Source organism: Sesamum indicum, linkage group LG6 (assembly GCF_026168435.1).
Source record: "Sesamum indicum cultivar Baizhima isolate 11 linkage group LG6, ASM2616843v1, whole genome shotgun sequence".
NCBI lineage: Eukaryota > Viridiplantae > Streptophyta > Magnoliopsida > Lamiales > Pedaliaceae > Sesamum > Sesamum indicum.
The window spans coordinates 6,985,391-7,011,666 of NC_142662.1; the positions used below are offsets into that span (position 1 = coordinate 6,985,391).

General features: G+C 32.5%; 3 protein-coding genes across 6 annotated transcripts; 1 reads left to right on the forward strand and 2 right to left on the reverse strand.

The window, feature by feature from the left end:
• Positions 1-16,008: 16,008 nt before the first annotated feature.
• On the forward strand, positions 16,009-19,805 carry LOC105165056 (carotenoid cleavage dioxygenase 8 homolog B, chloroplastic). Its single transcript, XM_011083932.3, has 6 exons — positions 16,009-16,392; positions 16,917-17,660; positions 18,275-18,468; positions 18,930-19,119; positions 19,213-19,315; positions 19,413-19,805. Exons 1-6 carry the CDS (start codon positions 16,063-16,065, stop codon positions 19,556-19,558), a joined length of 1,707 nt encoding a protein of 568 aa, XP_011082234.2. The 5' UTR covers positions 16,009-16,062; the 3' UTR covers positions 19,559-19,805.
• LOC105164741 (YebC-like protein) lies at positions 18,598-23,408 on the reverse strand. Of its 4 annotated transcripts, none has more exons than XR_016065941.1 (8): positions 23,097-23,408; positions 22,820-22,983; positions 21,824-21,885; positions 21,232-21,388; positions 20,865-21,136; positions 20,511-20,631; positions 20,097-20,314; positions 18,598-18,614 (listed from the first exon to the last, which is right to left on the reverse strand). XR_016065941.1 is itself a non-coding variant. In XM_088881693.1 (7 exons), exons 1-7 carry the CDS (start codon positions 23,191-23,193, stop codon positions 20,222-20,224), a joined length of 966 nt encoding a protein of 321 aa, XP_088737819.1. In that variant the 5' UTR covers positions 23,194-23,408; the 3' UTR covers positions 19,891-20,221. The 4 variants fall into 4 exon arrangements, 2 of the variants coding, with proteins under 2 accessions (XP_088737819.1, XP_011081786.1); XR_016065940.1 differs by lacking the exon at positions 18,598-18,614 and adding an exon at positions 19,106-19,320; XM_088881693.1 differs by lacking the exon at positions 18,598-18,614 and having other exon boundaries at positions 19,891-20,314.
• A 364-nt stretch (positions 23,409-23,772) lies between these two features.
• On the reverse strand, positions 23,773-25,652 carry LOC105164740 (EIN3-binding F-box protein 1). The gene has a single exon (XM_011083482.3). It carries the CDS (start codon positions 25,196-25,198, stop codon positions 24,107-24,109), a length of 1,092 nt encoding a protein of 363 aa, XP_011081784.1. The 5' UTR covers positions 25,199-25,652; the 3' UTR covers positions 23,773-24,106.
• Positions 25,653-26,276: the final 624 nt, after the last annotated feature.

Here is a 26,276-nt window from a genome sequence, read left to right on the forward strand (position 1 = left end):
GAAGGGGTTCGTTTTCTGTCTTGATTCTTTCCATCTTTTGTCTTTTTTTATTCTTTCCGTGGTTCAAATCAACTCCCACTGTTTGATTTTTGCAATAATACTACAGTTTGCACAAAATCAGACAAGAGTAATTGTGTAGGCACTATTACAACCTAATTAATTGCATGCACAATTATGTCAAGTTATCATCGATCGACCTCTTGATCCATACAATGTGTGGGTCAATGCTATCACATCACCTTTGTTCATAGATATTGTACAAAAAACGCTTTTGGGTTGCCAAAAATACTTTTGTCATAGACTGACTGATTCCAATGTACATAAGGACAGTGCCCAAATGCTACTACATACATACAACAACCTTGGAACTCTGTAGTGCATTCCAAGGTTTCTTCATCTGGGTATGTCTGATTCTTGACATTATTTGCAATGTTGAACCCACCACTACTTGTGGTTTTTGTGTCGTTCGATCTGGTCAATTTTTAACGTTTTATAAGTAACAAACTATTGGTTTTGAGGAACTTCAATTATCCAATCAGTATGTCGTTATGGAATGCATGTATAAATTACTCGTATCCATATACGCTAAAAAAATATTATTATTGACTATAATATTAATGTCTATGGCTAAAAACCATGATAAATGACTAATATTAACTTTGATATACAAAAAACTAGTTTTTCCACCATTAGAAAATTATTTGCCACGACTAATAGTCATGATCAAAACGCTTGTCATGGCTTTCAGCCATGGCAAACGTTATAGCCACCTTCGCAAAAATCGCGGTTAAACACCATTGTGTGGTCGTGATCAATAATTATTTACCATTAACCATAACAATTAATTGTGGTTAAATATTATATATTTTTTAAGTGATACAACAATGATCTTTAACAGTTTGAATTATTAATATACTAAATCAACCTACGAATATATTAAAATGATATAATAAATGGCATGCTAGTGAAAAAATAATATGAAAATTAGAAGGCTTAATCCATCCCTTATTGACCGACTTGCAATAAATGTAGAATTGAAGAAAAAGAAGGGGTTGAGTGAAATTAAACACAGAAATCGAGGTTGTCTGATGTACAATTTGTCAAATCAAAATGGCCCAGAGAGGCCATCATTAATCTCTGTTCTAGAAAAACAAAAACAAAAGTTTAACAAAAACCAAAACCAATCAGACCATAATTTCATGATATGTAACTGTAACACCTCAGAATCTGCCAGAAAATAAACATTAAACTAATACAGCTCCAAAATATTCCACCTACCAAAATATGCTTCTCCATCAAGTTTCATACATTATGAATTTTCCTTATTTTTCTTTTTTTTGGGTAATGAAATTCCCATTTCCAACAATTATAATTAAAAAATTAGAATTATTATTTCCTTGTATTTTGCATTTACTACTTCAAAAATAAATATATATGTATATACATATATATATATATCCCACCCTTAAGTAGTAAGATAATATGAATAATTAATAATTAATTGTTAAGCCTCTTAAAATCACGTGGTTTTTATCACTAAACCCTCTTAATTAGTGATTGATTTGAAGTGCATGCATCCAATTACCAACTCCAGATTCTATTTCCCGGCATACATAAATACAAACATGAAAATTTTCGTTCAGTCATATCGTCCAACTAATCATTCCTCCACTATTATATGTGGTTTAATTAATCAATGGATTAGCGACGACTTGTGATGACGACTTACATAGATATGAAATTTTTATATATATTAATTAATGAAAATTCGGTTGAATGTTGGTATTTTAAATGAGATTATTTTGTAAGATTATCATAAAATAAATAATTATAAGCGGAAAACTGTCGACGAATTATTTCTATGTATAGTAATGATTGATCATAATTGCTGAAAAAATAGTAACTTTTCATTTTATTTTTTCCTGTGTAAGAAAGTTACATTATTGCTGAGAAAGTGTAATAATGAATTCCAATCCATATATATGATTTGTGATATAATAATTAGAGGTAAGTGATGAGGGATTACTAGAACAAATCCCCCGTGTTTGGCAGTATTTGGTGATTGATTGATGTGCCATCACTGAAATTTAGAAGGATTAAGGTTAAAGTAATATAATTTAATTCCAGATTATGAATTCGGATTTTATGGGTTAATGTTTCACTTGCATGTAAATTTATTATAATTTAGGAGTAAATTACGAAGAGTCCCTCAAAGTTTACTATAATTTTAATACCTCCTCGTAATTTAAAAAATTATAAATACTCTTAAAATTAACAGTTATCTAACAAATACCCCCTACAATGAGTTGTCACAAGAAGATATATATTACACAATCATTCATTTCAATAGGGTATTTATAATTTTTCAAATAATAAAAAAAATATTTGTAATTATGACCTAACCTTAGGAGAATCTGTCGTAATTTATCCTGTAATTTATTATTTAATCATGCATGCTTAATTATGTTGATTTATTAATTGATAGGATCGCATTTTGTGCTTATTTTATATATTATTTTAGCCTATTTTGTGACCAAATGCTCCTAATTAAATATTATTTTGCAGCATTAGGACAAAAGAAATGGAAAATGAAGAAAAGCACAAAATGGAAATTCAAACAAGACTCAAACTCAATTTTTGGCAAGAGTTTGGCGCTACTTGGACTACCTCTGATGAAGGAAGAGTTTAACTAGGATTATAATTTTATCTCTATAAGTCTTTTAGTTCAACTAGGAATCTACTTCTAATCCTAGTAGAACTAGGCATCTAGCTATTATAAATAGGTGATGTAATTCACTTTAAGAGACAACTTTTGAACTCTTCTATTTCTCTACATTTTTATATTATTTTGTTTTTCATGCATTCTTCCATGAGCATGTCTAGCTAAATCTCTCATTCCGGTTGAAGACTTGGTGAACGCTTAAATCCAACGGGTTGTGAGATCTAATTTGCGCTTTCTACTTTTATTCATATTGGTATTTGTGTTGTTCTCTGTGCTTTTATTACAAATAATCTGATTTATTGTCAAGAATATTTGCCTAGCCAATTGAACTTTCAAATCCGTAATTGTTTGTTTAGTTTGATAACTAGTGGTAACACAACATAATTGATTATGTAGAAGTTTTCGATTATGTTGTGGGAAATGCACAATCTAACTTAAATAAATCCTCGTAGGAATTTATTGGTTAGAATTGGGCCTTTCTAGTTCTTAATGCTGTCGGTAAATTAAATCTTGAGGACGTTCCCAAGGTTGTTTACTGATTAGGGATTTAGTCAACGGACGTTCCTTGACTATCCACAAGGTAAGGAAAGGTGAGGTTGTTAGGTCGTACCAATTGCCATAACCAATTTATCTATCATGAATAATTGTTATCTTTGCATCTATGATCAACCGTGCAATTAAGTGTGATCCTATCTTTAACTGGAACATTCTCCTCTTATATTTATCTCTTCTAATTTTATTAGCTTTTTAGTTTTATTCTTCTTTACAATCAAAACTCCTCCTAATTATTTTTGTTTTTGAAGGAATTAATTTAAAATCAATCTCTGTGGATTCGACCCCACTCACACATCTACAAAAGTGTTCGTAGAAATTATTTTTGATGGATTCGACACCCATCATTAATCAAATTCACATATGACTCAATTACTCAATTTATTAAGACATTGATACAGCAATATAATCACGGTTTCTATATCCCATCTACACCCCCCCCCCCCCCCCATGAAATGATCGCTCTTGCCCCCCTTTACTTTTCTTTTTCTCAAACACTATTATAAGATACCCTTGACAAAAAATAATTAGGTAAATAATTAAACTAAAACCTTTTATTTTTGGGTAATTAAAGTGGAGCATGTCTTTTCCTTTCATGACATGTGGGAATAACATTATTGGTGCAGATCAGAATCACAGATGGAGGAAGAGTACGTAGACGAAAACAGCCCATAACATCTTTTTTTTTTTTTTTCATTTTTTTTTTGTTTTGTTGTGTGTTTGTGTTTTCATGTATTTATGAAAATTGGACAACTCAAATCAAGACATGCTCTGATAATATTTATGGTAGTTGGTTGATATGATGGTACATTGTAAGCCCTAAAGCTGATAAGTTATATCCAATAAATTCTATGTATTAATTTACATAATATATAAAGAAAAATAAATAAGTCAGGACAGCATCCTTAAATGCAAAATCATAATATGAGTTGCGAGAATTGTTTTTCTTCTTTTTTTTTTTTTTGTACTATCAAACAACGGGACGAGAATAATCGGTCAATACTCATATACTAAAAATAATAAAATAAATAAATAAATAATGGGGTCGATGTTGTGCTAGTACTTATATTATTGACATGGTGGACATTAATTAGGGCAAGTTGAGGCCTCTACTGTCAAATAATATTTCTTTCATTCATATATGAAAAATAATTGGAGTGCAATGGCCTACCCTAGTGCCAGTTATTGCGATTTTGATATTTCAAAATTAAATAAATTTGTAATATAATATGATACTATTCTACTTTTATGAGTTATTAATTCTGCTGGGAAAACACAATATAGAAAAAAAAAAATTAAATAATTAATGAAACAAGAAGAAGAAAATAAACATATTAATTGAAATGGTTCTGCTCAATTTAATGAACTTATATATAGCCAAGAAGTACTTCTCAATCTATTGACGATGTTTTTGTTTATTGATTAAAATTAATCAGGTCATATAATGTTACAGGTACATATATATGACCATAAGCTCGATTTTATGGGTATGTTAAGAAATAGCATTTTTCTGTCCTGTATCTTAGGATTGGTACGCTTTCATCCTATTAGTTACCGAATTCTCATTAATAGTCTCATAAGTTACAAAAATTTATATTTTCATCATTTCATCAATATTTTGTAAATGAGGAATTTTGTAATCTTTGGGAGTTACGTAATTAATCGGACATAATATATCAATCGATTAATAAATTTACATTACTACATTAACTGAAATAAATACAAATATAAATAGATTCACATAAAATTCGATAAACATATACATATATGATGAAATTCAAATCATCGACCTCAAATTTATTCATGGGACCTGGACTGCGACGTGACTGCATTGAGGTGAGTTTGGGGGTGTGGGGGAGGCAAGTGGTGGTGGTTTCAAATAGCAATGAAGGAAATGTGGAGATGAAGGGGTTATTCACCGAAGATAAGGGCTTTTTCACAAACAAATCTTCACCCACTTTAATTAGTTTATTATTTTGTTAATTTAGTCAATTGTCTGCTTTTGGTCACCATACACAAAAAGAGGAACAACCAAAAGCATATGGTTCTGTTTGATTTTTCGCGACTACTTCTTTTTTGTCTGCATTTATTATTACTTTTTTTTGTCATTAATTTAGCCCCTCAAAAGCAACCTGTCTAAATCAGAGAATTGGATTTTCTATTTAAATTTATTTAATATATGCATATTATGTATATATATAACTTTTTTTAATAAATAAAATGCAGTAGAAGAAATATGATTTTAGTATTGCTTAATTATTATGGTTAAAAATAAAAAACGATAGTGAATATTAATTATTAATAGCAACCTATAACTTATACGTTGAATTCAATCTTGCCTATTAAATTTGACATAAATAAATGAAGATTATTGAGGTCTCATAATTAAAAAGGTATGATTTTGAACCCTACTAATATAGGTATTTAATTATTTTACTATTAATAGAAATATGTTATTCTTTTAATTATTTTAAATTTGTTGGTTGATTTAAAAATATTAATATATTATATATTCAATATTATAATAGCAGTATGTTGATTGATTAGAATTATCGACCGGAAAAAAAAAATGAAGACTATTTAATTTGTTAAATTTCCAAACTCACTTTGAACTCTAGTTGGCAACAAATTCAACAAAAATTAAATATTGAAATACTAATAAAAAACAAATATTGAGAACAAAAAGATAAATACGAGCAAAACCTGATAAGTACAAGCAGAACTTTCAACAATTAGGTGGGTATGGCTCTGGAAAATCAAGAGGCCCTCATGGTTACACGTCAACAAAAAAATCTGATCACCAAGATATGATGCTGAAAGTTGAAACCAACCCTTCTTTTTTGTGATCATTGTCACACTTGACCATCAACTAGATTATACATTAAAGAGAATCCGTCTTATTATACGTCATGTATACGTATATTTTGACGTTTATGGACATTGGCATGTACGTACAGTACACAAAATTATTGTATGTATTTCTTGAAAATTATACGTAGGTAAAACCCTAGTCATCAGAATCAAGAAAGAAACGAGAAGCAGCAGAGCAGTCGCTGTTTACTAATAATGGAAGTTGATATTCACATTAAAATACACAAGTGGTGTTACATAATTTGATCGCAAAAAATCAGCTCTTTCCTTTCGAAAATGGGTATCAAAAATATTATTTTCTCTCTCAAATATAATTATTATAAAATAAATTATATACATCGACATTTCCTGGGAGATTAGGTTAAATATACATACACTCTCTTTCTCTTTTTTAGTAAAATAATAAGTGCGCCCCAGATATTATAATTATAATATGCATCGACACCTTCTCAGGGGAAAAACTTAAACAAACCCCACTGAAAGAAATTACACCGATCGCTGCCATTCAAGATGTATACTTGTGATTTTACAAAAAACAGAATGTCTGCATAATTAAACTTAATCTTGAGGGTATAAACGTATTCAACCCTATTTTCTATAACCCCATTTTTTTCGGTCAAATAAGTAACTATATATCATCCTAGCAAAAAAAAAATAAAAAAAGATCCGAACATTTCAAAGCGTCGACAACCCAAATCTCAACTTTTTTGTTGTCCTGATCATATAATTAAAACTGTTCACAAACAGGACTTTAATAAAAATGGCTATTATGTATTATTATTGTCATAATTAATGAAGAAGAATAATCGTACTTTATGCTTTGGGTCCACAAAAGGCATAGAATTACAAGTCTTCCAATGTCCAACAGTGCTCCCGGCCCCTGCAACAATTAAATACTCACAAAATTCCATTTGAGGTAACTGAAATATGATCATACATATATATATAGTACAAAAACACAAAATAAATAAATAAAATAAAATAATGCTAATGATTCTTGACTTGTACATTTGATGGTGTCGCATTTTGTGAGTGGGAGTGGTTAATTTTCTCCAAAAATTATAATTAATTTGCATTAATACTGCTATAGGAGGAAAAAACAAAAATCCGACGTGTGCAATCGAATTAAGAAATAATCAATAGGTCTGTCCCCTTATGATTCAGTTAAGATTCGCTTTAGGAGCCACTAATAATAATTAATGACATTAATAACTACTTGCTGCTGCACCTCTTTTAATTATATATATTATCTTAGAACAGTGTTGATTCCAATAAGTTTGATTGGGACTTAGGGTTTTTCTTTCTGTGCTGCAAATTACAAACCCTAATTTTCCATATATGGCAATTCACGTTGCATATTTTATTCTATGTTATGTATATACGTTGCGTGTATAAAATTCTCTTATAAATAAATTAAAAGGTGTAACAGTATTTTGAATAGAAAATTCGATACGGAGAAAGAAAATATATGAATTATTACACAAATTAAGCTTTCAATTGTTGTATTAATCCAATCAAATTAAATGCATGGGGACATCATTTTGGAAGAATATATATAAATACATAGCATATATAATTGTACAACCCTAATTAATATTATAACACCTAGCTAGCTACTTGGAAGGTGGCTATAGATGTATGTATGGTTGCTGATTGGAAAACGTCAGTACGTACAGATATGCATTGGAGCATGTCGATACTAATCTATCTAATCTAAATAATGCCTTATTGGGCTACAAATTATGAGATTTGAAGTTTTAAGTCCCACCAAATGTAAGTTCAAATTTATTATTTGTTACTTGTAATTCTTTCATAAATTGATGGAGAATTCAGAATACTTTTTTAATATTTTTTATAATTTAAAAATTGAAAACGAAATATTTTATTGCTGAATGAGGCTTTCAACGACTATCTTATAAGAAAAAGTCATGATCGAGGTAATTAAAATAAGTATGAAAAATAATAAAATAAAAGAATTGTGCATAATCCAATGGCGGACAATAGTAATGTAGGATTAGATTATTCTCTTGAAAACGATTGAAATAATAAATAAATCGTCTCGTTTAATTTCTCTCAAATAAAAAAGTTACAAAATTAATGATCAAGATTGATGAATTAAAAAGGACCATTATCAAAATTATCCTTATATATATATATAACTATACATTAATTTTCCGGACTAAAATTAAATAAGATCAAGGGATTAATTAGAAAAGGGTTCATTTTGCATTTTGAAATTGATGTCAATGATTGCATTATAGCTCGAAGATGGAACGGACAAATGTTTTCATAGTCCCTTTAGAGGTTGGTGTGGATCAAATCCGACAAGCAAAGTAAGGTTTCAAAAATGGTGATTTGGACATCGATCGATCGATCTTCTGGGGTGCAAAATTGTCAACTGAGACGACCCCTCTCGTCCCCCTAAACAACACGAGAATAATCAGAGCCGACGACCCTCATTACTTTAATTAATACAAGTAATTGTCTCATACACACAATCGCCACGAGCATATAAAAAGATCATATGGTTAGAGAAAAAAAAATTAAAGTTTCTCTTTTGTAATTGAAATAAAAATTGCTGTTGTCAAATATAATACTAAATTAATTAATTTTTCAAGACATATTAATAATTGTGAGAAATAACTAATAGATATAATTAAGTTTTGACGAATATATAATTTATAATAAAGTAATAAAAAAAAGAGAAGTAGAATATTGGATGAAGATGGAGATGCAGTAATTAAGAAAAGTAACAGCTGGCGGCCATGTCGGCATGAGTGAAGGTGAAGGGCGAGGGGTTGAAGTGGTGATGATGATAATGCCACGTCGCCTCACGGGGGGGCTGCCTTCTGTACGGAAACATCATCTCACCTTTGTTTTTTAGCCATCAACATCTCTTGTCTTTTCACTTTTTTTCTTTTTTATTTTCATATTAATTTTCCCACAAATAATTTTTCTTTTTAGGACAAAAATTTGAATGATTTTAGTTCCAATGGATTAGACAGGCCAACGGGTAGTCCTAATACCATAATTCCCCTATAGAAATACTTGTCAATTATTTACAAATACAACTTCAAATCAATAGAAAAAATCGTCTACATAGCCAATTATTTGGTGGGAAGTGATTCATTCCTACTAATCGAGTTTGATATTTTTTTTTATAATATACTATTTATTACATCAGTTACTTACTTTTAATTAATTCAAAAATTGATTTAATTTATCATTCAATACGTACTTTCATATTTAAATATTGATTCAATATATCAATAGTTCAAATTAATAAATGCATTCAAACGAGATAAAAAATAATAATAAATTACCACAGAAGTAGACATATATCTCAAAATATTGATCCAATACATATTTTCAAATTCAAATGTTGATTCAATATATCAATAGTTCATGCCAATAAATATATTCAAATAAGATCAAAAAATAATAATAATAATAATAATAATAATAATAACAAACTACTATAATAAATGTATGTTCGTTTTCATGAATCGAACATATAAAATCTTCTTAATTATGAGATATCAATTTTATCAATCGAGCAAGCCTTCGTTGACGGCATAAATACATACTTGAGAGAGCCCACAAAAATTGAAGAAAGGAAAAATAGGTGCAGCTAGCCCTGATATTTTGCGGCTTGCAATTTTTTTCATTTATATAATTACATATATATAATTTTATTTTAGGGTTAGCTACACTCTCTTTCCCTAAGATTTAGTGTAATTTCTTGTAATTTGGAAAATTATATCTAGCACCTCTAAGGTTTGTTTTCATCTAATAAATCCATTCATTAGTCAAAATTCACTGAATGTATTGTTATTAACAAAAAAAATTAAAAAAAAATTCATATTAATACATAATTGGTTTGTCACTAACTTATTTCATATCAAATAAATCTTTTTATGATCAAATTATTCTCATAAGTCTTTACTTGTTAATGCATGTAAGGAGGTATAGATTCACTGTTATGAGGGTTTTTACTCCAGAGAAATTGTTTGACCTCAATAATCAGCCAATTGAAGGTAAATATCGATTTCATTCAGTTTTTTTGTTAATATCAGCAAATTCAGTGAATTTTAAACGAATGTACTTATTTGTAAGATGAAAGCAAACCTCAAATGTATTAAATATAATTTTCTAAACTATAAAAAATTTATGTGTAATTATACCAAATCTCACAAGAGGGGGTATAATTATTCCTTCATTTTATAGTTATAAATGACAGACAGCAATTTTCAACGACACATTTTGTCCTCCTCACGTGCTCAATACCTTCAATTTTTCTCGTCTGCTTTCAGTTTCTTTTCTTCCCTTTAATTTCAACCCACATATTCTCTTCTACTCCTTTCCTTTCTTACATTTGGAATGGATAAAGTCATGATTCCAAAATTAAAGTTAATTATCTCGTCATCCTGCAATTACATTAAATTTAATAATACTATCTCCAATAAAATTCAGTTCAAAGAATAATATGTCCATTTCAATGTTTGGAATAAAAAATTATGAGAACAGAAAATTCGAGACAAACACATTTTTTAATAAAATAAAATATCTGGACTGTTTATTAAAGTTAGACTCAGTTACCTATTCTTAAAAAAAAACAAAGAAACTAGACTTAATCATATAAATATCTCTTGCTCTTCATAAAATAAAAGGTACACTACCTAATGGGTGTTGATGTGATATATCCCAAGAAATATTTGTATAATTAGATGTAATTTCAAGAATTTTTAATATAATTTACTATAAAACAAAATATCCGTTTGGTAGAGATTAATTACGATTAGAGAAGGTAATTTTTCAGGGATGATTGAGAATAAATCAACTATACGTAAAAAAAAGTGTAAGAGGCTATGAAAAATGAAAAAATTCGTATACAAATCAAGTTTAGTCGAACCAAATCAATCATATTACACATGATATGTGATTTATCAATCGTGGGGTAAAAATATTACGCTTACTGTTTAATTAGTTCATATTTAAGGGATATTAATCCGAATTGGAGTTTTGGGAAGAGTTGATTATTGAAGACATAGTTGGTGGAAAGAGACAATGATTGAAGCTGATTAGTAACAAATTGAGGTAGTAATAGAGAGTGTGTAAATGTAATGATCTGACAAAGTGAAAGGGAAAGAAGACGATATAATCCGTGCGTGCAGTTTCGAGTGCACACACACAAAACGGAGAAGAAGTGAAAAACAGGTTTTCACAAATTCACCCCAAATCTTGGAGTTGGGAGACATATTAAGTTGCATGATTGCAACTGATGAGGATGAGGAGTGTCAGCAAGTCTTCAGCTACCCATTAGCCTGTCATCACCCTCTTGTCGGCTATAACTTTCACTCCTGGAGACAACGTAAATTGAGGCCCATGTGATGAGTTCCATTCACCACCACTCACCAACCACTCTCTCTCTCTCTTTATACCTAAGTTTTTTACCCATGAAAATCTGCATTTTTTGTACGACTCATGTTGATAGGACCACCATTTTTTGCCAAATTTCAACCCATCACTGTCATTGCACTCATGCCCAAAATTTGTGACATGTTTTTTCTTTAGCATTCAGTCCAAGAAGCTCTGGACAACATCCGACGTCCAACCCTTTGGATGCAATCATTTGGATTTGAGAAATGAATTTCGAGAATAGATTTTTTAAATAATTTTGTATTAGACGAATTTAAAATTCATTACTATTTTACATAATATAAGTTTAAAATAAAAATTCAAGATTTTTGAAAATTTTTGCAGCACTCAAGTGTCCAAAAACATTTTGTGAATTTGTTACTATGAATTTGGAATTCCTAATTTTAAACCCGTCAGTCTGAATGCAACATTATTGAGTTTATAAATTTTTCGGGATGGAAAATTAAGTAGTTTTGTTAAGTACGTAAGAAGTTAAACATGCTTAACTTACGTCGAATTAAAGAAAAATCCAAAAGGTATTAGCTTCGATTGTCTCTGTCGATGTGAGAATTGTGCTGACTGAGCAGTTTGTAAGTATTTTTATAAGCGATTTATGATTTCAGGGAATATATTAAACTCGCGTGACATTCTGGGCCAATATACTATTGGGCTATAAACAACAATGTCGGAGGCCTTAAATTTGTGCGATTGTGGGGCTTTGACAGCTGATCTGACTTCCAACTGTTCATTGGGTTTAACATTCTGGGCCTGATTTGTTTATACTGCCAAAAGCCCAAACAGAGGTAGTTAAAATTGAAAAATCCATCTAACTAAAATAAAGAGATTATTAAAATTAAAATGTATTTTTCATTTATTATAAGATGGATGTCAATGTCAAGAATCCGAGGGTAGTTGTATGTGTTGTTCCACTCAAATTGAATTTGGTCGGATTTATATTAATTATGCGATAAGTATAATAAATGCATTTGCGGTATAATTGATATATAATTCAAGAATTAAAAGTGACCAATCACATAACAATTATATCACAATTGCTCCGTAACTGCCAAACCTAATTTGAGAAAGAATTATGGGGTTAATCCTAAATCGTGGTTGAAGCCCATTGTTTAATTAAAGTTGACTTAAACCAATTAATTAATCATGATTGTGATATATACATATTATGGGTCTGATGGGCACTAAGAATCTTCAGGAATTGGCCTTTTTCAACCATTAGCTATTCCTACACCTCCATCCTTTCACTCTCCTTCCACTTTAGTTGATTCAGTCCCCACTTCTGCTTTCTCTTTTTTTAATCACAAAATGAGGATTTCAAATCAATCTGCAGACTTATATCAAAAACAAAAAATTCAAACTTCAGACAGCCATCAATATTTAATTGAGTTTGGTATTATTTTTATTTTTTTTAAAGAATCATTACTTTTATTTTAAATAAAAACGAGGTCTTGAATTCAAATTTAAGTTATCGCACTCTCATTACTGACGTGGTAAATTTAGATGAAACCAATATTTATTTTTTGTGATACAGAATTATAAATTATGATTGTAACTAATTTAGATATGATATCACTCATAATGTAAAATTTCTAACTCAATTATAAAACATAATTATGGTTTGCTTTGCATTTTAACGTGGCATAACTTATAAGCGGATACGGTCTTATATTCTCTATAAATTATGTTCTTTATTTCTCGTCATAAAATGAATCAAACTCGTCAAAGTTAATGATCTGGATTTTTGGATCGAGATCATATTTTTTAAATATATAGTACTTATTTATTTAAATTGAATAATTTATGATGATAGAAAAATTCTTTGATCATATTAAATATAAAAATGGTTGCTACGACCTCCTTTTTGCATGTTTATAAGTAAGAAAATGAAAATGAAATGAGAATGTGAATGAAGGTGAAGTGAACATCATATGACGTAAGAATGTGTAATACATAATAGGAAGAGACAATGAAGGTTGACCAAGTCAGCTATCAAGCAAGTTGCCGACGCGACACGTTAGTGCAATTAGCATCGTCCCACATTTCAAATCAACTCCCAATTTATGACCCCCCCCCCCCCCAACTATTAATATAAACAAATATTGTATCAACCACCCATATCACAGATCAACTCACATCTATATTTTCAATCACTTCTTAATTTACTGCTCAAAAATTAAAATTTCATGAATTATGACTGAACTTCTATTAATGAATTTGAGTTTAATTAAATGTGTACGTATTTGTCTTAATTTACGTATGTATTTATATTATTTTATTGAGTTTATTTTGTAATTTTTTTATTGTTCTAAGTTATATTAATATATTGACTGAATTGAAATTATTTTGTTCATTGATGTATTTATATAATTTTATATAAATACTTAAAAAAAAATGGTGAAGTTGGAGGAGAAAACAAATAGTGAAAAATCATTAGAATGATGGGTTTGGTGGTGAAGGCTAATTTTTGTCCGCCACAAACAAATTGGGCATTTTATATTTCATCTTCGATTGATATGTGTAGGAATCAATGAGACATGAAGGGACACTAGCAATTTGCCTTCATTTCAATTGCTGGTTAAGGTAGACATGACGTTTTGGTTACAACTTCATTCCCACACACCATAAAATTATTAAATCTGTATATATAATAGCATATGATCAAGTGGTGAAATTAAAATTTTATTTATATATGATTTACAATAAATGATAAGTATTTTTATCTTTACTATATTAATAATATTTACAAATTAAATGATCACAAATATATCATTAACATCATCACTACGGGCGAGATAATTTTTATTGTTAGGATTTAATGATGAATATTTATTTTTGTTATATATCTTGTAAAAGTTAAAAGTAAAAAAATGGTATAATTATGGTGGGAGTGTGAAGAATATTCATAATTAGAGGGTATAGGTGGGAGACAGATGGACCCTAATTTCTCCTAATTCCACATACTGTATTTCCTATTTATTTAATTATTTTCAAGAAACCCCACTTTCCCAAAGGAGTATGGACTATGAGAAATCATCATTTACGAAATTGCACTTTCAACGGCCGCACCCGCACCCGCACCCATTCATTCTTCATCCCTCTCTCTATGTATTTATTTTTTTCAATCTACTAATTTTGTATAATTACATTAATTGGTATGAGACCAATTAAGCTCCTTATCGCAATTAAAAATATAATAAGAGCTTAATCGAAATGAGATAATTGCACGCGCTCACATAATATCAACGATTTGAACAATTATTCATCGTATTATAAATAACAATAAAAATTCAATTTTCAATTAAATATAATTTTCTGAATTAAAAGAATAATAATAGAAGGACGTACAATAATAAATAGCAGGAGAATAGATGATTCAAGTAGTTGATGACTAGTAAAAGTCGCATTGCACGGCTAATATTGTGATTGGAGGTCCTACCGTGCGTGTGCAATATTGGCTCCTTGTAATCTCTCTAACCAAACTAGGGAAAATGCTAAAAACACAATTAATGTACCATGTCGCATCAAAATGTTACCATCAACAATATATATATATATATTTGTAAAGGAAAAAACCAACAAAAACATATTATAAAACAAATATCATGATTGGCATATTCTTTCTTTTTATATATATTTGTTTATGATTGGCATATTCCTTTCCTCATTCTCAGGACAAATCATACATCCTATATATTTTTTTTAGATATTTTATCGTTCCAATCCATATATCAATAAATAATAAAATATAATAATTCTGGATTTAATCAATAAATTGCAATAATTCATATAAAATAAGATAAATATCTACACATCTGGTGGGACTCGAACCCATAATCTCGAACTTGTTCTTGTAACCTCAGTCTTGGACCATACATCGTGTACTTGTTGTCCGGTACTTTTTCTTTCTTTCTTTCTCTTTTCCTTTTAATTGTTGAATTAGAACAAAACTAAAACCAAGTTGCAACTAAAAAGGTAATAGACAAACAAGATTGTCTAAATTAATAGGAATTCAATCAGTTTTAATTGGGGAAAGTAGTTGAACCAGATGCTTTTCTATCCAAGTTAATATTTCATGAATACAATATACAAATCCAATTAAATATATTATAATAGTAATAAACAATGGTAATTCCAAATAAATCTGATTTTGATTAGACAAATTAACGCACCCACTCCATATCATTGCCAAATTATGAACTGTTTGGTAATTTCAAAACCCTATTATTCCGTTTTTGTAATGGTATGTTATTATCAACCATATATGTCATGTAGTAAAGAGGAATTGCAGCAGTCAAGATTCCACTAATTTAATTCATAAAAAATGTTACATCATAGTTATGTAATGAGCCCAATTACAACCTTGGTTGTATATATATATATATATATATATATATATATATAGGTCCTATAAATATGCTGTCTCCCTCCATACACTCTCTACAATTCTCAGACATAGATACATAGGTTGATTAGCATCAATAATGGCCTCCCTCTCCCTCATGTTTTCTTCCATCAAACCCTTTAGTTATTATTCGACAAAATTAACAACACATGATATGGAATCGTCGTCGTTTCTTGCAGGGGGGAAAAGAATTTCCACAGAGAAAAAGAATACAATTTTGAGTAGAAAAGTAGTGTTTGGTAGTCCAAGGTTAAGCATCTCAAATGTTGCTAGTAGACCAACACCAGTTGTTGCTCTCCCCAAACAAGGAATTCAAACTAATTATGAGAAGCTTGTAGCTTGGACTAGTGTCAAGCAGGAACGATGGCAGGGTGAGCTTCAGGTTCAAGGCCAAATCCCCCTCTGGCTGGTACCTACCTACGTACCTCATTTTATATGTTTTTTTTAACTCGTTCTTCCATTGATATATATATCCAAACATAATATCGATATTTTATATATATGGAAAATAAATTGACTATATTTATAATTAAAAGATCAAGATTAATTATGTAGTATATATATTGAATATGTATTTTGATATCAGCATAAAAAATTATTAATTTGCATATATATCACGTAAAATTTTCTTTTATGCATATCAAAATAGTATTAAATAGTATATATAATATAATAAATATAGCTAATATACAATGAGGAAGCATTCTCTATTAATCTATGATGCATTTTCAAAAGTTTAATTAAGTAACAATTAATAGTTAATTCATTTGTTTAAATACAAATTCTCCTCACCAAGAAAACAAGTCATGGTCTCTTGACCCCGATTACGTGGGAGTCTCATTACAAATATATAATTTAATGCACTAATTAATTAATTAACAACTAGCACTAACTAAATAATTGATTGGAAAAAATTAATTTGTTTCCATGCAGAATGGAACATACCTAAGGAATGGTCCGGGGCTATGGCACATCGGCGACTACAACTTCCGCCACCTCTTCGACGGCTACGCCACCCTTGTCCGCCTCCACTTCGACAACGGCCGCCTCTTCATGGGACACCGTCAAATTGAATCCGAAGCCTACAAGGCCGCCAAGAAGAATAACAAACTATGTTACAGAGAATTCTCCGAAATCCCAAAACCCGACAATTTCTTAGCCTATATAGGCGACCTAGCTAACCTATTCTCCGGTGCATCATTGACCGACAACGCAAACACCGGAGTCGTGAAGCTCGGGGACGGCCGAGTTGTTTGCTTGACGGAGACAGTAAAAGGATCTATCGTCATAGATCCCGACACATTGGACACATTAGGGAAGTTCGAGTATAGTGACAATTTGGGTGGGTTGATACACTCGGCTCACCCGATTGTGACTGATCGTGAGTTCTTGACCTTACTACCGGATTTAATAAACCCGGGGTACTTAGTGGTGAGGATGGAGGCGGGAACAAACGAGAGAAAGGTGATGGGGCGAGTGAATTGTCGGGGCAGGCCGGCACCAGGTTGGGTCCATTCCTTTCCGGTGACGGAGCATTATGTGGTGGTTCCGGAGATGCCACTTAGGTATTGTGCCCAAAATTTGCTAAAGGCTGAGCCCACGCCATTATTCAAGTTCGAGTGGCACCCTCACTCCAAAGCTTATATGCATGTTATGTGCAAAGCTAGTGGCAACATTGTAAGTCTTCTAATTAATTATTTACTTTCACTCTTTACACCTTTGTTCAAGGTTAACTACACGTATTCTGCAAGTATGAAATTATATTTTCCGTAAAAAAAAATTTGGAATAAATTTCTATTTACACCCGACCCCTTCCATTAGAGCTCGGACAGAAAATGCTGATGTTTAGCAAAAAAACAATTACATAACTTTTCAACTTTGTCACTCATTTAATATTCTCATGTATATTTTTATACTTGTAAAAAAATAAATGTATTATCTATATATGAAGGTTATAACATCATTAATTTTTTTCTTCTTATGAATACAAAATTATTAAATGAGAATGTTCAATGAGGAGTGAAATTGAAAATTTCTATATTTTTTTAATAATGTCAGCATTTCTCATTCAAACCCTAATGAAAGAAGGTCAAGTGTAAATGTGAATTTTCAGTGAGAGTATGAGTGTAATTTTACAACTTTTTTGAAAAAAAATGTAATTTTACATTTTCAAAAGAGGTTTAAATATAATTAACCCTAATAATTTAATGAATAGCTCCGTGCCTATGTATGTTCTTCATCAACTTTTAGACTAAAATAACTTGTAAAAAATTGTGATATTGACTTAAAAGGTGGCAAGCGTGGAAGTTCCCTTGTACGTAACATTCCATTTTATAAACGCATACGAGGAGCAAGACGAAGATGGAAGGGTGACGGCCATCATCGCCGACTGCTGCGAACACAACGCCGATACCACCATCTTGCAGAAGCTCGCCCTCCAAGATCTCCGATCCTTCTCCGGCCAAGATATCCTACCGGACGCAAGGTACAACTACTAACGCATAAAACTAGATATCAACTATTACATTAGATACATATTTTTGACAGAATTTCAGAAATTGCAAGACTTGGGCCAGAATGCTCCCATATGGCCGGCACTTTGCTGCTGGTTTCCTGTTCCAGTGAAAATCCCTGTTTTCTCCATTAAATTAGCTAATAATGAAACTTGCATCAATCATTAGTTAATTAAGTGCCCACCACAATTTCAACGGAGATAATGATTTTCTTCATCCTTGGTGAAGGCGAAAGGTCAGGTTGGTGGCTGTGGTTCAAAATTAACACTTGTATTCTACTTTAACTTTATTAACTATTAGTCGTTCTTTTCGCATGCACGAGACTATTAAGTAAAACATGTATATTACTCGAGACAAGAATCATAACCATGAAATTATAATTAAAGTGTAATTGATTACTAATGGGTGGTCGATGCATATTACTCGTATGCAGGGTTGGGAGATTCAAGATCCCAATGGATGGTAGCCCATATGGGAGTTTAGAGGCAGCATTGGATCCGAATGAACATGGAAGAGGAATGGACATGTGCAGCATGAATCCTGCTTTCCTAGGCAAGAAATACAGATATGCTTATGCATGTGGTGCTCACAGGCCCTGCAATTTCCCCAACACCCTCACTAAGGTATACACAGAAGACGAGCAACAGATGTCATCCACTTAGTTTTCAAGTACCCGTGAACTAACTATTTGAGGGTTGTCGTTAATTGTTTTGCAGATTGACTTGGTGGAGAAGAAGGCGAAGAACTGGTTTGACGAGGGTTCCATACCATCTGAGCCTTTCTTCGTCCCCAGGCCAGGTGCAACGGAGGAAGATGATGGTAAGCTATAGACATGTCAATTACTAACGTTAGATCATGTGATGAAATGCAGTAATATAACACAACCAGAATACTAACATGTAATAATAATGCACAGGGGTGGTAATCTCAATGATCAGTGACAAAAAAGGGGAAGGATATGCATTGTTGCTGGATGGATCTACATTTGAAGAAATCGCTAGAGCAAAGTTCCCCTATGGTCTTCCCTATGGACTGCATGGGTGCTGGGTTCCAAAGACATGAATTTAACAGAGTTACTGTAAAGAAGTCACTAGATATCAACTTCTTTGATGCGGATGAATACAAGTATCATGAATAAGGGTATAGCAGGATTTCTATAGCCTATAGTCACTTATTATTTTGTTTGTATAAATTGCAGCTGAAATCTTATAAAAGTAGATTTTAGGTAGCAAAATGTGTCAAAAGAGAATTTGATGATTCCATGGATAAATTAATTGAAAGAAACAAATATTAAAGCCAAGAAGCCACCTATCGTTGATATCCATAGAAACAAGGCAGGTAAAGTGGGGAAAAAAAAAGGCACAGACCATATCGGTGCATAAGAGATCGCTAGATGAACAGAATAGCAGAGTAATATTGATACTTAATGAAACTATGATTCATCTCCCACTTGACAAAATGGGCAATTTCCAGCTACTGTTGACTGCATTTAAGGGTAATAAAGATGAGTCTTCTTCAAGAAATTATTCATTGTGCTATCTAGACTTTACCCATTTTCTAGGTGACAGTTCTAGTACTCGTATAGTGAAGGCCCATTTACCTTTCACTTGATCCATGAGAGTAAACTGCAAGCCGCAAATCCAACAGCCCCAAAACCTCAGGTTAATTGCTGAGCAGCTGAGATGATGAAAGAAGGATTAACTCTAAAAACTGTGGTAGGTATAATCATTTCTGGTCTGTGTATACAGCATCGACATCATCTAGCTCAAGCAGTTTGGACATCAATTCCTTGTTCAAGTCCATAGCCTCATCATCAACCTGCAACCCGTAAAACCAACATGGCAACCTTACAATGAAAGCAATTGTGGAAACAGAAAATGCTTGGTATAATATGAGGAAGATGCTCTTTATATCTACGTTATGAAAAAACTTGTGTAGGGATGAGTAATGTCATACAATGTAAACTTTGCATGAGGAACTAACTAATACAAAATTCATCTTCTACATTGCATACCTCAATAGGCGTTAAAGGAAGAAGCTCAAATCCACTGTCAGTTTCAAATGGTATTCCTTCCTCACGTAGTTTTGTCAATATGGGGGTGTAGTTGTCCAACGAAGTTACAATCTTATAGTGTCTACCACAAAGGACAAGTTAGATTTTCAAATCGCAAAGGGCAGATCATAAATATTGTGAAATAGACAGATAAGATAGTAAATGGTTTTAATTGTGTGTGTATAAAACACCATTCCAACTTTGTCACAAACAACTGGTATTTATGAAACAACTTTAAAGTTAAACTAAGAAATAAGAAAATAAAATGAAGTATCATATTCGATAATGATTCGTACAATAAACAGTCCTTTGTACCTTTCCGCATCTTCCATATCATCTTCATCCATATAGGGTTCAATGACATCATCAGCACCAGCATCTAGAGCAATGGCAAGAAGCTGATCTTTATCAGCATCCGTAGCCTTTACAGTTACAACCCGAGCACGTTTAAACTTGAACATAATTGATCCAGAATCTGCCATTTTCCCGCCATAGTCCTTCACTACCTCTCTCACTGCTGCTACGGATCTGTTAACTTTATCCGTTAACACCTGAACAATCATTCCTGCTCCACCATACCCATAGACCTATGAAGACACAGAGTAGTTAATCAACAAAAAGATGAATACCAGTTTCTGGCATCTCTTAGTATGAAGATAATGCAAGAAATATGACCAACTACCTCATAGAATTTCTCAATGTAGGCTTCCTGACCCTTCTCTGAGGCTCTCTTGATGTTTCGATCTATAATATCCCTGGGTATATCAAGCTCCTTAGCTTTCTCAAATAATGCAGCCAAAGCTGTATTAGATACCGGACTTGAACCACCTTTCTTGACCCTGGGACATTCATAAAAAATATCATGAGCTGGAAACCAGCATGGCAAGTCATCACTCATTCCCAGAGACACCATCAGAATAAACCAACTTTTGGCTCTCCATTAGTATGCCATCCACCAGCCAAGGACCCCCACCCCAAAATAGACAACCCAACCAAAACAAGGAGAAGTTTAATTCTGAATTATTGGAAGTTAGATAAAGTGGAAATAATTATAATTTAAAAGACCAACAAAATCTCACCAAAGGAAAAAATGAATATAGTGCAGGAAATTGAGAATATAGCGTTAATTAATAAATACACCTTGCATCATCAGAGGTTTTACGTGGTTTTCTAAAGTAAATGGGTTTTACATCTTAGTTCTTTCCAACTACATGTTAGCAGATATATTATAAATTTTATATCATATCATCAAAACGTCATCACAAGTAACTTACGCTGATACAACTTCCTTCCCAAATCTTGCATACAGCTTTGCCTTCTTAGCATCCTGAGCAGTCTGCATAAGAAGAGTAGATCTAAACCATGAAATACCAATCTCCTCATTTTAGAGACATAAGACGAAATGAAATCAACAAACATATTATGTTCCTAGCTATTGTCTTTTCTCGCTGCCGTATGCTACTCTTCTCCTTTCTTCTCTTTCCTTTTTACATTTTTCTCTTTCTTTTTGTGGTGGCTTGGAGGTTAACTTATCTTCTCAGTCCAATAAACGAAGTTCATGATATGCCTAGTCAGTCATAGTGGATACCATGCATATCAGTTATGCACTGCAACTCTTGTGTAAAACGTCCATTATACAACTGAAAGAAAACTGAAGATCAGTAAACTATAATGTTCATCAGCTTCGATGTAGATTGATCATCATTTGAAGAACTCTTTTTGAAAGAATTTCCGTTTAAGATCTGGCCCGTACAATATGCACATCAGATCATTTTCAACCTACAAGTCAGGCGACCACCAAACAAGCAGGAAAAGGTAAATCGAAATCAACGAGCCATGCTCTAAACACATTTTCTCCAAAGCAAACTGCATATAAGTAACAGTTGGAGATGAACAACAACTCAATCTAGAAAAACAGATACATATATGAAGTTCATAGAAAGAGAATCCAGCCGAAGTTTAATCCCTTCACAGTTTCCAATGCAAATTTTCTTTATTAAAAGCGTTGTTGAAATTAGTTGGATGCTTTGAGTTGGACCCTCTGAATTGAGAATATGAATTTACATTACATTGACTAGAAATTTACAACTCTACTTTTATGCCTCTCATTCCTCAGAGCTGCCACTTCAGTATTTTCTTCAATCAAAATCTTTAGCTAATTATTCTAAGAGTCTCCTAAATGATAGAATTGAACAAAAATCTGTGCTCCAAACGATGAAAGATCAAAAAGTCACATTCCTACACACAGACACACACACGCAAGCGAGTACCTTTCTGCCCGCGATTTTACAGGATCGCCTACCCATACACAAAGGCGGGCAAGTTGAGATCTTTCTATCCGAGTTTCCATAGTGAAATCCGCAAAAGGAAGTCCATGTGCCAGAAGACGAGTACCAAGAAAGAGATGATAGCTTTCTACTCAGAAAAACTGTTCCTCAACCACAATCCACAAGAAATCTCCATTATGACTAAAATCCCACATATAGATAGAAAAGAATGAAAAAATCAATCTTTATTATGAAGGGCAAAGAGAAAGGGTTTACTTACTATGATGAGAGAAGGAGTTAGAGGGTTTAAGAGGACCCCCATTTGAAAATCTGAGGAGTAATGAACCAAAAGCTCTGATTGCCGATAAAGAAGACATCTGTTCATTTGTGTTCTTGAACTTGAGGTTTTTGCTATCCTAAAAATCCATGGGCCTTCTGTTCTTTCTTCTTCTTTTTGTGTAAAACAAGGATAACCCGGGTTGGGTGCCGTTCTCCGGTATGCTGTTGCTGGAAATGTTTTTGGGTGCGCTATTTTCCTTTGTCCTCGTTTTTCAGTCTGCATACGCTTTCTCCTGAACAATATTTTCTGTTATATTTCATTTATTTTTTCTTTGTGGGAGGCTTTTGTTCAATAAAATTACCAACTTTAACCTTTTTCTTGATAAAATGAGTGCAAAATCTCATAGAATCTTTTGAAATTTATTTTCCTTCCACATTATATATAATATAATATACTTCTTAAATACTCCACTTACTTTTTTTTTTTTTTCTAAATCGGGAGTTGGATTCAAAATAAACAAAGAAACAAGATAATACTAATATTTATTCATTCACCCATACTACAGACAAGTCTGAAGTCCCAACCCCAACCCAGAACTGATATAGGCCCGCCCAGTACGCATTATCCAACTGAACCATTAAGGCCGAGACCAAAACACAGCCTACTCCAACACAAGTAGAAATCAAATGCGAATTCAAATTCAAATTCAGTTGAGTCGTATTTGTAAGTAGTACAGCACAGTGGAAAAACAAATCATCAGCTGCCTCAAAACAATTCCATCCAAGAAATTTCACAGTGTTCTTGATCTTCAAATCTTGAGCTTTCTTCCATGCTCCTCAAGTATTCTCGTCTGTCTTCCCTTCCAAATCATTCCCATCACAAAATGTGCATCAAATCCAAACTTTTCTATGTTGCAGAGTAGCTGCAGTATAACTAGACATCCATAATTCAGAACTGAAACTAAAATGTAGGTTGCAAAATCAACTTGTGACAGCAATTCCTCTCGTCTGTCACATCCAATCTAACACACAATTGTGGGCCGATAAGTTTTCTTGCACTGACTTAGGAATCCATATCCTCAATCTTTGGTCAAGAATGATGCATTCTAAACTGGTGCATCCTAAAACCAACTCTTCAAGATCATGACCACTGAAACCATAACCACAATGAATCAAAATGAGCTCCTTCAAAGAATCATGCCTGGAAAAGGCACGGATGCCAGCTCCCGATGCCAATTCACAGCCTGTTAAGTCAAGATCCTCCAGATGCTTGCAGTTTTGAGCTAGAGCAACCAGAGTCACATCAGAAACATTAACCAACCATGACAGATTCAGTCTCTTCAAAGTCCATATTGCAGCCACAGCCATCTCACCACCAATGTCGGTCACCCTGGGTCCACACTCCGCCAAATTCAGTTCCTCCAAACAGCCCATTTCCTTCAAATAAATCAAGCCGGAGTCCGTGATTTGATCACATTCAGCAAGATTCAATCTTTTCAGTGAATTACACACAGACCCTTTTGCCAAGAAAGCCAAACCCACATCTGTTATCAGCCAACACCCCTGCAAATCCAGCCGTTCCAAATGATTCAAACACCCAATTGAGTCAAGAGCCTCATCAGAAACCTTCCTACACCACCCCAAATCAAGATTCCTCAAATTTCTTGAAAACCCTCCCAATGAAGCCACCCCAGGATTCCCAATTCCACTTCTCCTCCTCAATACAATTGCTTCCAAATCACAACACCCCTTGGCAATATCACCAAGACCCTCATCATCAAAATCATCCTTTTCCACATTTTCGCAGTAGAGATCCCCTTTTTCCCTGTAATTAAGGTTAAGCACTTGAATTCTAGGGCAGGTATTGGCTACAAACTGGATAAGGGAATTAGAAATTTCTGCCGGTGCTTGAAATTTGATCAAATTCGGGAATCTTGGCAGGAAATTGGGGAGAAGATCAGGCTCAAACGCTTGTAGAGATGATCTTTGAAGGCCCTCAACTCGCAACCATTGTTTGCAAACTTGAGAGAGTGATTTCCTATCATTGAGGTCGTCAATTTCATTGAAAATCAAGGAAAGTAAATCATCACCAAGCCTTTCCATCAGATGCAGGTTTTCTTTCTTAAAACTCCCAACCACCAACTATTATCAGAATTTTCGTTGTGATCTTTTCACCCGCCTCAACCTTGTAGCACAGAGAAAACAGCATTTTCTCTATTGGATAGACTGGAATTTTCTTCTTTTCTTTTTCCTTAGGGCCTAAAATATTATATTTTTTTTGTTAAAATTTCATTGGAATATAACCCCTCCTAACACTTTGTGTAATTATAATAGACCCATATCAGGAGAGATCGCATCAAGCAGACACGATTAACTACATGATGTTCTTTAAAAAAATTATGCAAGTAATTTGATTAATTTATAAACCCGACTTAGGGTGAGGCAGAAGATGGGGAGGTTTGTGTGTGTTCCCCGTCTCTGGATTAATGAAGCGGCGGCATATGTCACATGGACCATGCACCTGCACCTGTCTTTCTCTCATTTACAACTTGTAAGACTTATTCTCCCAACTCATATGTACAAATAACAACTGTCTTCTGCTATCCTTCAACCTCTCTAAATCTATTCTTTTCACTGCATCACATACTCTTAAGCTTCCTATTCACACCATCTTCTTTATTTAAATATCGGAGGACTATACTTCAAATTTATCTAATATTGTTCCCACATACTTTTAGTGAGCGCGACTACGCTCCAAGCTTATAACTCGAAATCAAAATAAAATCTAAAGGACTTAACGAACTCTTAGCTTGGACCTCAGATAAGCCAAAAATTTAGAATTGGTCGGAACAAAATTAGAATTATCAGGATTTTAAAACTGCAATACTAAATTTAGAAAAATTCCGGCATGCAGAACTAAAAACACTACCCTTATAAATTACCCAAAAATTGGCTTTAATATCGGGCCAGTCCAAAATGTATCAGACACGCTAAAAAAATAAAATAAATAACTATTAGACACTATAAAAAATATCATTCTTTATAATGGAAAGTAAACATGGCCTAAGGCCAGTAAATATAATTATTGGTAAGTTATACATGAATGATGACTACTTGCAAAACCTTGCCGACATCCCTAAAGCAAAAGCTGGTAAGACAAAGAAAAATGGACATGCGTTGG